We start from the raw sequence: 13,083 nt of genomic DNA, 5'->3' as shown, positions 1-13,083 counted from the left end.
TATGCATAGGTCATATGCAAATACTATGCCCTTTAATATCAGGGACTTGAGCATCACAAATACTGGCATCTCTGAAGGTCCTGGAACCAACCCCCCTCCAGATAGAAATGGACAACTGTACTTTATTGTCATTATCTCAAATGTCAGCAACTGAACGCTCACCATTCTTGACGTAGCTTATGTGCCACTGCATGCTTCACAAGGATAAATAAGAAGTGAGAAATAACACAATTGGAAAGAACTTTAAAGATCGCTTAGTCCAACCCTCTCATTTTACAAAGAAGGAAACAAAGCCTCATGTAAATGGCAAGAGTTGCTAAAATCAAAGATGATTTTACACAAAGACAGATGCAACCTGCTGCCTCCCGATCCAGTGCTCTTTCCACTATGTGGCGTTTCAGAGCCATGATGACTACATGAGGGTAAAGGAGTCATTTCTGAAGGACGGAAAGGGGGAGCTGGCGAAGAACAGAGGAGAACAACTAGCCCTTTTGAACCTCTGTGAGCGCTTCACCTGAAAATGCTCTTCCAAATTCTCATTTGTTATAAATAATTCTACTTCTAAGGAAGACAGGAAATGTTCTGTTCTCAGCAGGGTGGAAATCTGGCTCCTCCCCACCTGCTACAATCAGGACTGTGGCTCTCCATCCTCTTCAACAATATGGTAATTATTGTCTGCACAGCTATTTCCTCACTAAATTCTGAACTACTGAAGGCCTCACCCTTGCACCCCCAGCACCTGTGCAGTACCTGCCAGGCTTTCAGATACTTACTGAACAGAATTTCACAAGAGGTTAACAAAGTGATTGGGTTTTTCCCCCTTTCTCCACCACACAAAGGACATGTCTCAAGAACACAAAACTAAGAGAATGCAATAATCTATCAAAATAACCTCATTACTGCAGTTCCAAAATGCTGACCTTAAAATTCCTCTTTGAGACAAGGAAATAATCACTTCTACAAACAATTTACAAGGTAAAGTTTCCTTAGGTATATTCTTACCTGTAAAATGTTAGTAAAAAAGTCATGGTAGAACATGGGCCAATCTTGACGTCCAATATCAACAATGACTTTGCAGAGTTTGTTCCGGATAAAGTAAGGTAAGGTTTTATGGTGAGCCAAAAGGAGTTTGGGCAGGCAGCTACGAATTTCCATCTTATCCTGAGATGGGACCCCAAGCCACATTTTATTGATCAGATTCTGAAAAACAAATATACATCTTTTAAGCTAACAACCTACACACAAAAATAACTGGTTTTCATCTCACAGTTAGTTATAACACCTCAATAAACAAGAAACTCTTTTTTTTAAAAATAAATGTTTAGGGCAATTTGGCAATAACAACAATAAAAATATTCAAATTCTATAACACAACACTTCCATTCCTACGTAGATCTGCTAAATAAATTAACAGAAACAAACAACTGTATGTGCAAAAACTTTCTAATATTTCACTGTCTCTAACGGCCATCAAAAAACAACTGAAACAATCTCAGTCTTCAAAAATAGGAGAACAGCTTTGTGAATGTCACAACCATGTATGGGAATATAATATAATATAAAGGTGAGCAGGAAAAAGAAGAATACAAAATGGCATGTGCAATATGATTGTAATTATATATTTCTTTTAATGTGTGCACAGAAAACAAGGACTGGAAAAGAGGAGATATAAATAAAAGTTTTTGTGGTTGGGGATGGTGGTATTATAGATATCATCCCTCCTCTCAAAATATTTTTCTGCAATTATCTTTCTCTCTTAAATGATAACAGGAAGGAAAAGTTACACATCACTGTAAACAACCTACCTACTTAACTCTAAAGCCAATCATTCATCTTACCTTTCCGGTGTTGAGAATGGATGGAAAGGAGCCGCCAGACATGGAGATAAAGGCAGCAGGTGGGAAGAAGCCCCTGAGCTGAGTTCCCACTCTTTCCCACTCATCTGCACATTAAAGCCAAACTCTAGGGCCAATGACATGGCAATCTGACTACAAAATACTTTTCACAAGAGTATAAAATTATCTGACCACTTACCTCAAAAACCGTTAAACTGTACATCATTACATAGTCATTCCTAGTGCTGGAGAGAAAATACAGGCAGAATCTCCAAGCTCCTATCTGCTGGGCAAAATTATTAAGAAGCTCCTCTGGAAAAGTTAAACAGCAACAAAAGGTGGTTATCAAAATACATGAAATTAACGTAAGACTGGGCTGTCTTATTATTTCTTTTTAAACATGCCTCTCTCCATATAATGTGAGATCAATTCCAGCTGGTTCTTCAAGATAGAATAAATCATATAATATTTTTCTGACTCAGAGGTAAACATCAACACTGACAGTGTCTTCAGCCATCTAAAAGCCGATAACTTTGCTATGAATACTTCTTTAGGCAGAGAAACTTTCATTGCTAAAGATCTTATTTATTTAACCTAATGTGTGTATGGAATGTTTTAACAGTATCATTTCATCTTCTTGAAAATGATGGCTAGCTTATTTCCCATGGCGTCCTCGCCACTCCTCTACACATCTTCAGTAAAATTGAAATTGTTCATACACACATTACAAAACCACGGCTAGAGAAGGAGAGAAAGAAACAATTAAGATTAATGTTACAAAGACAGGAATAGGAAACATGCAAGGGAGTTCAAGATGGCTAACTGTCTTCATGTGGCTTGGTTTTATTTTAAAGCACCACCCAAATAGATAAGTAAGTAAGTGTAACTATCATGAGAGTTGCCAGGAGCAGCCCTGTCCACATGTCAGATCATTTAGAGATGGCTTTCCTCGCCACAGGCTGCTGACAAGCACAGCCAGAGTCCACAAGGTGGCGAGCATTAAGAGTCTGTCGCCATGTTTCTGGATATGCTGCCCCTTAGTCACCTTGACCTGCTGCACTGGACCTGAAATATAATCCAAAAAGGGTGACAGTGTGTGGGCCAACAACCCCAAGAGATTCTAGGAAAGCCTTTGGAAAAGCAGAATGCACACACAGCCGCTCCTTTTAATCCTAAAGTCACTGCTCTGCTAGTTCCCTACGACCTGGGCTAAATGCAACAAAGCAGCCTTACCAAATATTCCGTAAAAGGAAGCTAATGACCTGTCCTAATAATTAAGCAAAAGTTTCTATGTATCCCAGAGGTGAAATCAAACCCAAGGCTGTGGCTGGAAATGAGGAACTCTGGGCTCTGTTCTAGACCTTGCCCCTAATTCACAGAGTCTGACCCCACACAAGTCATCATTCTTCCTTGACACTTCCATTTCTGCTGCCAGTAAAATGACCAGATGATCTCCTGAGCTCCTTGCTAACAGCTCTATCAACCTAATCCCTAGAGCACTAGGAACTCACCTTTGCTGGAGGGTGGGTGGAGCCCTTTTAAGAAAAGGCCTCCCTCCTTTCTCCCACCTAGCTAGGAAAAGCAGTTAATTTATCCTAAGGCAACAGAAAAGAAGCAAGTGGTTCCTGCCCACACACTCGAATAAATCTACAATGACTAAGTACAAAGAGAACTGAACTAAGACACACTCACTGTAGAGAACCAAACCCCCGGATTCCCCATAGCCTGCATTTAAATTAGACATTTGTAGCATCTAGTTATTTAAAGCTATTTTAAAATCAGGTTAGAATACGAAAATGTTCAGAGGGTTCACACTTTTAATTCATGAACACACAAGGTGAGCAATATTTGATCTGCAACACAAAAATTAAGAGAAGAACCAAAAGTATTTCAATTATAAGCTTTAAAAAAAAAAGACTTTGAAAAAATTAGAGTGTAGGAATAAAGCAGACTTAGGGATAAGATAAGGGAAAGATCCTCCACCTCTTTTGGTAAAAATCACCACTGATATTTTCACTGTAAGTATGAGATACTTTAGTAGCAAAACTAACAAGGGGATCATTTGGGGGATGGGAGAAAAGTAAGCCCAAGTGAGTAACAAGAAAACCTAGGGGGACAAGCAGGGTGGGTCTGCTAAGCCAAATACCTGTTCACCTGTTGGGCTCAGCTTCTGCCAGAGATTCCTGGTTTCTAAATGCTCTGGTTCTCCACAGTGCACTCACTCAGAAAAACAAGGCATGTAGGGGCAGGCCCAAAAGAGACCACCAAGTTTAAAATTAAAAGTTTAGAAGCTAACATCTGGCCAGGCACGGTGGCTCACGCCTATAATCCTAACACTCTGGGAAGCTGAGGCAGGAGGATCGCTTGAGCTCAGGAGTTCAAGACCAGCCTGAGCAAGAGCAAGACCCCATCTCTACTAAAAAAAAAAAAAAAAACACACAAAACAAATTACGGGACAACTAAAGAAAAAATATAAAAAATGAGCTGGGCGTGGTGGCACATGCCTGTAGTCCCAGATACTCGGGAGGCTGAGGCAGGAGGATCACTTGAGCCCAGGAGTTTGAAGTTGCTGTGAGCTAGGCTGACGCTATGGCACTCTAGCCAGGGCAACAGAGTGAGACTCTGTCTCAAAAAAAAAAAAAAAAGAAGTTAACATCTATCAGGAGCTGATGATACTTAAAGGGTACAGGGGGAAATGGGCTGTACCCAAAGGTCTACTGGCCACCTGGAAATCTGAACCCCAACCAGGCTTTAGATCAAAGGTGGAAATCAGCCATAACATTTAACTGCCAACGTCACTTAGCGAAGCAGAGAGAGAGAGAGAGAGAGAGAGAGATAGATAGATATGGAGGAGAGGCCTCCAGGGTCCCAGAGCCTCAGAAAAAGAACTCCAAGGAGGTAGAAATAATGAATTTACATTACATTACCAGTACAGACCTGCTGGTCACCCAAAGGAAAAGTCTTTAGGTTCGGAAAGAGAAAGATATTTTTCATTCTCAAGTGAGGACTCAGGAAAAAAAAAAGATTGCTCTAGGACCACAGTGTCCCTGGAGCAAAGATCTAACACTTGAATACAATTTCTACTTTACGATTATGTTTTAATGAATATTGTTTATGTGAATGAATATAAAATTCAAAAGTAGATTCTACAAAAGTGCTGAGGTTCCCAGAAGACCTGAAGTGATTATACTTATACCTCTGTTGTTTGAAGCCTTTATTCACCCAAATTTGCAGAATGGGAAAGAGAATAGTGGAGAAATGGAAAACAGAAGCCAGAAGCCCCCAAAAGAAGAACAGTTAAGGACTCTCTGAGCATTAGATTAGGTTCATATTAGACCTCTGCACACGAAAACATGTTCATTTTGACTTAACATTTTGACACCGTGAGGTTTTTTTAACAGTCGCAGGCTTCTTATGACAGTTTAATAACATTGCTGCAATTACGACAAAGTGAGGGAAGGGCTTTCTGCTTCACCAAAGGAAAGAAAATCTATCAATATGTCCTTAGGCTTGTAGACCTCACCAGCCACAAATCAGGAGAACCAGACAGAGCAAAAGGAGCAAGAACTCAAGAGGGAAACATGCAAATTTGAGCAGCCAAGGCTGCAGACAACTCCTTCCTCCCCACTGGGCCTTCTCCTTATAAATTACTCTTTACAATGCCACACTCCACTTACCTATCTCACGTTTTCTTTCATTGGTCGTACAATCGTGAAAAAATTCTGTCATCAGACTTTCCAGTGCCCTGAGGGAGGCTTCTTCAGATGCCTAACAAAGGAATTTGAAAAAACATCAATAAACTGCATCTTCAGTTCTACTGTTCCTCGGGTTCCTTCCAGGTCACATTCGACAGCAAGAGCAACTTACTTCCTCAAAACATCTTGGTTCAACATTCTTCAAATGCATGATATAAGCCAGAAAAACTGAAGAGAATTTCCCAGCTGGCTCAAAACCCTAAGTTTTAATACTCTCTATAAATTCATGCTACCGTGCATTCTATGTTCAATTATTTATGCTGAGGAAAAGGGGACCAATAATTTAAAAATCAATTCTGGAAACATGTTGAAAGCAAATTAACGGCCTAGGCCCTGCCTGAATAAGCAGAGTGAGGAGATTCAGGGAGAAGGTTGGGGCTCCTTCTAGATTATCCGTCCATAATACATTTCCCCCGTGTCTGAATAATTGGCCATATTTTGATTCAGAGCAATTGTATCCAACTGCTGCATGGATTCTTAGGGGTTTTCTTGAAGGTGCTTCATCAGGACTCATAGACAGTCAACTGTCCAGCTCATGTGAGCAGCCAACGGAGACCAGGGTGCAGCTGAGAAGCAAGCTAACAAGGACTCAAAATCAGACAGCACGTCTACACCACAGTCTCACAGAGACAGACGCTCAGCATAACTGCTCAGGCTGGGAATGAGAAGAGAGAGGGCCCAAGATGCCCAGTGCTCATCCTCTCCCTATTCCACATGGAGCCCCCAAACTCACGTCCTTGTCTCTCACTGAAGTAGGAGGATGTCAGCTGTAGCAATAAGCGTGAGTAACACTCCTTCACACACCTGTCTACAAAAAGGTTAGCATCCCCAGACCACTTCGGAATCCTCAGAGAGCATCACGAGCCAAGAGCAGTTCTGTTTTGTTCATTGTCTCTTAATTCCTTTCTGCCTACCCATCTCCCTTCCCCACATCCTCTCCATTACCCATGGAGCAAGAGCTGATATAAAAGCTGCCTTTTAATAGAAGCCCATGCTCACATGTGTTGTATGTTAAAATGTAAGAGACCAGAGGCTTCTACCTGGTAGTTTACTTTTGTGGAAACAGGAACTTAGGCCACTCTGTGGATAAACCAGCACTTCTCAGGACTGGGACCAATTACGAGGCTGAATCAGACTTACACGAGCCCAACTACATCAACCAGCACACGCAAGTACACCACACAGAACATGGGGGCCACACTTACGCAGTGCCAGGCACAGCTGTCCCTCCCATACCGCGGTCACAGAATGATGGCTGTGCAATGACAACTCAACTCTGACATGCTAAGTGATGAATTACTATACAATCGTTTTAGCACTTGTGATTTTGAGGGACCATCTGGATTTTATATTTATGATAAAGAGTAGCCCTCTACTCCTCTTTCAAATTTCTGTATCAGTTTAGTTAAAAAATATTCTTGGCTTGCAAGCCAAGCTGTTTTATTAAAAACTATCTATTTTTTCAAATGCAGAAATAAACTGAAAAGTGAGGCTAAAATAAGACTGCAATCTTTTTAAATCTATTTCAAGTGTTTGTGTTGACCAAAACAGCCTCACTGTTCTCACTGACTTTGTAAGTAAATGTTATAAATTCAAACTTCTAAAATGAACTTATATAAATAAAAGACTGCTATGGTCTAAATCAAGTTTGATATACCATTTAATTTGGGGAAAAAAAGGATTTGCTGTTTAAAATAAAAAGGCTGTGGGAAGATATAGAAGAATCAAGAATAACAACAACTCACTGCCAAAAAAAATAAAAATAAACATAAATCAAGAAGTATCTGTTGAACTAAAATCAGCTATTTAGTTAAAATAAATCAATAGTTCTTCTGGAGCCAAAATGGATTCCTGAAAATTAAGGTCACATCTTTAAATCACCCCTCTTCACAACTTTTTCTTGTGTTGAATCATTTTAGAGTAGATCCTAGAAAAAAACCTAAGTTCATCACATCCAGGCACCAACATTTACTTAGTACTGGTTCTGGAGGTAGAGGTTTGTGAACTTAATGATTATTGACAAGTTCCCGACAATCTCCTAAAAGAGCTGGGTGTGGTGGCTGGAGCCTGTAACCCCAGTGCGTTTTGGGAGGCCAAGGCCAGAGGATTGCTTAAGGCCATGAGTTCGAGACTATCCTGCGCAACATAGCAAGACCCCGTCTCTACAAAAAATAAAAAATAAGCCAGGAGTGGTGGCACATGCCTGTAGTCCCAGCCGCTTGGGAGGCTGAGGCAGGAGGATGGCTTGAGCCCAAGAGTTCAAAGTTACAATGAACTATGACTGTCCCACAGTACTTCAGCCTGGGCAACAAGCAAGATGCAATCTCCACCAAAAAAAAAAAAAAAAAAAACTTCCAAAAGAATCCAACTCTATCTCCATCCCCAGTCCTATCTACCCCACACTCCCTGCCCCAACACAAGAAGCTATGGGTCCCGTGGAAATTGTAAAGACAGAAGTACCCATAAGAATCCCAGATGGATGCCCACATTAAATAATGGTTACATAAAAAAAACTCCAAAAGCTAACCGGGTATTTCTCAACAAGAACAAATAATGCGCTGTTCCCATTTTCAATCACTTCTATAATTATAATACCTGCCTCACAGGGTGTATGAGGATCAAATGAGGTGATCGTGTAAAACTGATACATAAACTGTAGGAATTATCGAATCCAGAGTTATGGCTGCTTCCATTTTTATTTGTTCTCAGATGTCAAATGAAAACAGACCACAGCAAGACCAATGCAAAACAACAGAAGTGGTCACGCCTGCTTTGAAACTAGAGACGCACGCCTTCAGGCTTAGGGGCTTTGTCCCAATCACATCTTGTAGGTCTTTTCAGACTAGATTTCAAAATGAAACTACACAAATTTACAGGGGATAAAAGAAGGAGGCTGAGAATTTGCCAAGGTCAAACAATCAGAACAGAGGTAGAAAGACATAAAGGGTATGTTCAAGATCTACAAATGGTTAAAGTATACTGGAGAATTCCCTCACCCCTTTTGGCAAGAAGGCCACTGGAACCTTCTTGCCAGCTGTTTAAAGCAAGTGGTGAAGCCAGAATCCAGACTGTGTTAAATTAAGGACTTAACGGCAAGTAAGAAAGCGGTAATACTCCCTGCAGACTATATTTTCAAGTAATGAAAGGGACAAAAAAACAAGTGCCACTGTGTGGTAGGGAGAGAAGGCTCAATTGCCAAAGGCTATTCAAACTTTATGTCCTGCACTACACTGACTAATTTACGAAGAACACTCAGTATATATCTGACTGCTTCCCATCTTGTGCTTGGGATTTAAGCCTCAGATTTTAATAAACTAAGGAAAGATAAGATTAGTTTAAAGCTAAGTGAGACACATTCACACATAAAAATTCCATTTGGATTATAGATACAAAACGTGAAAGGTAAAATAAAGGTTCTAGAAAATAATATAGGAGAATATCTTCATGACCTGGGGTAGAGAAAAACTGATTAAACAGACACATAAGGCACTAAACATAAAAGACTGATAAATTGGAATATTCATCAGATAACTGACAGAACTATCAGAATATAAAATAACTTCTACAGATCAGTAAAGAAAAGACAAATGACTCATGTTTTTGGGACAGGCAAATAGTTACTTATAAAAGAGGGTATATAAAAGGCATATAAATAAGTACTCAACCTCATTAGTCATAAGGGAAATACTAAAAACAAGATAGTGCTACACAGCCACTCGAACAGGTACAATTAAAAGGACTGACAGTAATAAGTGTTGGTGAGGACGCTGAGCAATTAGAACATGCGCACACTGCTGGTGGGAGCACAAACTGGCATAACCACTTTGGAAAACTGTTTGGCAGCTCAACATATGCATATCTTATGACCCTGCACTTCTACTCCTTGATATATTCCCAAGAGAAATCTGTACATGTATACCAAAAGAAATGCACACAATTGTTCACAGCACCATTACACGTAATATGCAAAAAGTTGAAAGAACCCAGATAGGTTTATTCATACAGCAGATTATCATAAGACAACAGAAATGACTACTGCTGGCTGGGCAGGGTGGCTCACGCCTGTAATCCCAGCACTCTGGGAGGCCAAGACGAGAGGGATCACTTGAGCTCAAGAGTTTGAGACCAGCCTGAGCAAGAGAGAGACCCCATCTCTACTAAAAATAGGAAAAAAAAAAAAAAAAATAGGCAACTGAAAATAGAGAAAATTAGCCAGGCATGGTGGCACATGTCTCAAAAAAAAAAAAAAAAAAAAAAAAAACCACCACTTATCTATCTTCAGAACTACCCAGGGTGGCAAACGTGAGGTAGTACAACCCCATAAGCCTATGCTTCCCCAGCAGTTACTTGGCTCACCTTGATAGCAAATGGCATATAGACTTGAAATTTAAATCTCTGGGCAGGATGATGAATTAAGCTTGGCTCAGAATATACTCTTGGAGACCTATCTATCCCATAAACAGTTAAAATCTACAAAGTTGATAACCTTTTAACTGTGCCCGCCTTGACTTTTATCTCCCTCCTCCTCTTACAGCACTGTTCTCGGGTCAGCAGTTCAGAGACCTGTGCTACTGACTCACTTATTAAGGAACTACTAAATCAACCGAGACCCATCATCACCTAAAAAATTACAAGAAAAACTTGAAAGAAGCAGGACGGGCCATATAATTTGAAATCTTCTTTGATTCGTCCCCATAGTCTCTATTCCCACCACAGATGTCACCAAGCCTGCTGGCTGCTGCTTCACACCGTTTCCACCAAGCCCTAACCATCTCCTGCCTGCACTGCCATGATTCACCTGGTCCCCTTGAGGCCAGCTTTTCCAATTCCAATACCATCTGTACTTGGCCACCAGGTAAACTCTCCTGAAGGTTTTCTACCCCAATTATTCTAAACCTAACTTTAAATCAGGACCCACTAAGAAACTAAGCTACGTGATCGACAAACGGGAACTCAATACTCACTAAGTGCCTGATATTGCTTAAATTAAGCCCTTGAGATACAAAGACAAGTAAGATGGGGAGAGACGGTAGAACCTATGAATAAAAAGTAGATTATGAAGGTTTACACCCTTCAGGAATGGCATAGGAATTAACAGCCTCAGGAGACCAAAGAGAGTACAAACTCTGAAGGAGAGCTTCACAGGGGTGATGATATATTTTGGGTTTTGAAGAATGCAGAGGAGTTTATCAGGAAGAAAAGGAGGAGGAAAGCATGCCTGACTCAACATTACTCACCACAGGACGCCGTTACTCTAGTCTGAACACTCATGGTCTCATAAATAAATGTCTAGTCCTATCCTGCATTTGCTGCTGGGTCTGCAATTTATAGTTCAACTTTCATGAAATTTCCTACAAAGATTACAGTGTAGATCCCTTCTTTGTTTTCATCTTCTTTGTCTTGTAATCAGTACCACAGAGTTTTGCCCGTAGTACTGTACTCTGGTCATTTCGGAATGCCAAAATAGTTAAAGAATGTAGGCTCTGGGGTCAGGTTCCCTGAGTTCAAATCCAAATGCACCTCAACCTTGGCCCAGTTATTTAATCTATCCACTTTCTCCTCCTGTGTACAACTGGGGATATTAAGAGTACCTAACATACTGGGTTGTTCTGATGATTAAATAAAATGTAAAGCACATAATAAACACAATGCCAGGCATAAAGTTAAGGACTGAAGTCACAGCTATCACTGTTAATACGTCACAGGTAAATTAGGCTTCTCTAACCAGAACATACGCTATCTGGAAAGAGACTCTATCTAATACATTTGTATTTTCTATAATATCCAGCATGGACTGGTGCTCAGACATTTCACAGACCAAATTCAGGAGAGTAAAAGGAACAAGAAGACTATTGGTTCCACTTTTTGTTTCTCAAGAATACTGGTAATTCCTCTAAATTTAAGACAAAACTGGGCGCAGTGGCACATGCCTGTCATCCTAGCACTCTGGGAGACCAGGCAGGAGGATGGCTTGAGGCCGAGGAGTTCAAGATTGGCCTGAGCAAAAGAGCAAGACTTCCGTCTCTACAAAAAAAATAGAAAAATTAGCCAGGTGTAGTGGCACACGCCTGTAGTCCCAGCTAGGCTGGGTGCGGTGGCTTATGCCTGTAATCCTAGCACTTTGGGAGGCTGAGGCAGAAGGACCGCTTAAGCCCAGCAGTTTGAGGTTGCAGTGAGCTCTGATGACATCACTGGACTCTAGCCTGAGCAACAGAGTGAGACCCTGTTTCAAAAAAAAAAAGAAGGACAGACAGACACACGTGACCCTTTAAATTTCCCCCTTTAAGGGCTCAGATCATAATGATCTTTGCTCACAAACAGACTCAATGAATCCGCTGTGAAAAATAAGAGACTACTAATAATTTATTTTAAAGAACACTGAGACTGGAGCTGGATAATATGGTGTTTTGCCCCTTAAGATAAGGTACCTAGATCCTAGATGACGGTTTTTTTTTTTCTTTTTTTTAAAAATAAATTTTATTATGTATATTTAAGGTATACAACATGTTGTTATTGGATATACAGATAGTAAGGAAATGTCTTTTTTTTTTTTTCATCTTATTGTTATGGGGGATACAGAATTGCAGGTTACATATGTTGCCCATGTACCGCCTTTCCCCCCAAGTCAGAGCTCCAGGCATGTCCGTTCCCCAGGTAGTGCGCATTGCACCCATCAGGTAGGTATATGTCTCTCCCCCCCTCCACCCCCAAATGATGACGGTTTTCTTAAACCCTGATAAAATCTGTAACGTTTTACCTATAGGCCTCTAAAACAACCCCCTCTATGGCATAATCATGTCACAAAATTAGTACTGGGGGAAAAAAACGACTATTTTTTTAAAAAGCTTTTTGCCACCTTTTCCAAGAGCCACATGCTATGTATCCTACTAGGAAGTGAATTATAGCAGCTTTCTGTATTCAGGTTTATGGCCTCCTTGGTACCAAACCTAAACAAAATGAGGACTAGCGTCCCAGAGTCCCATTCAAATATGCCAGTGGCATGTCTAGAACAATTTTATTACTCTATTTGCTTGTATATAAAGATGGTTTCTGAGAAAAGTGATTCTATCCTTGCTGCCAACCAAGGTGAAAAAGTATACAAAACATACCTGGTTTGTTACAACAGATGCCATCAGCAAAGAAATTCAATCTCGTGTAAACTCTCCCTGAAAGCTTACAGGATTACCACAGACGTCTGAACTCTCAAATGAACACTCTCACTTCCCTACACCCTGCACCACGCCAAAGAAAACAGACGAGGGAAAAAAAAATCTCTTTGACCAGTAGGCCTGCACAGAATTATGAGACGAAATAACACTACCTCTTCCCCTCCTGAAGTCACTCAGCTCAAAAAGCTAGAAAGCAGGAAAGCACATCAAGGAAGCCCAGTCAGGAGAACGACATACAGAACAAGTCTTCCTCCACCTCTCCCATCACTGCTCTTTTGTGTCTCAGTCTACAGATACTTTTTTCTTAAAAAACTAAACACATCA

At 40.6% G+C, this 13,083-nt stretch overlaps 1 protein-coding gene across 2 annotated transcripts in view; it reads right to left on the bottom strand.

Annotated features, from left to right (window-relative positions):
- XPO6 (exportin 6) overlaps positions 1-13,083 on the bottom strand; it is a 95,125-nt gene that overhangs the window by 59,987 nt on the left and 22,055 nt on the right. For both annotated transcript variants that reach the window (XM_069486774.1, XM_069486775.1), the window contains exons 2-4: positions 5,513-5,603; positions 2,035-2,147; positions 1,003-1,200 (exon numbers count right to left, since the gene is read on the bottom strand). In XM_069486774.1, coding sequence (XP_069342875.1) covers positions 1,003-1,200; positions 2,035-2,147; positions 5,513-5,603 — 402 coding nt within the window. The remainder of the gene's footprint in view (positions 1-1,002; positions 1,201-2,034; positions 2,148-5,512; positions 5,604-13,083) is intronic.

Source organism: Eulemur rufifrons, chromosome 14, assembly GCF_041146395.1.
Source record: "Eulemur rufifrons isolate Redbay chromosome 14, OSU_ERuf_1, whole genome shotgun sequence".
In the NCBI taxonomy this organism is placed as follows: Eukaryota; Metazoa; Chordata; class Mammalia; order Primates; family Lemuridae; genus Eulemur; species Eulemur rufifrons.
Note: the sequence above shows the minus strand (reverse complement) of the source record. Positions and strands in the feature narration are given on the sequence as shown.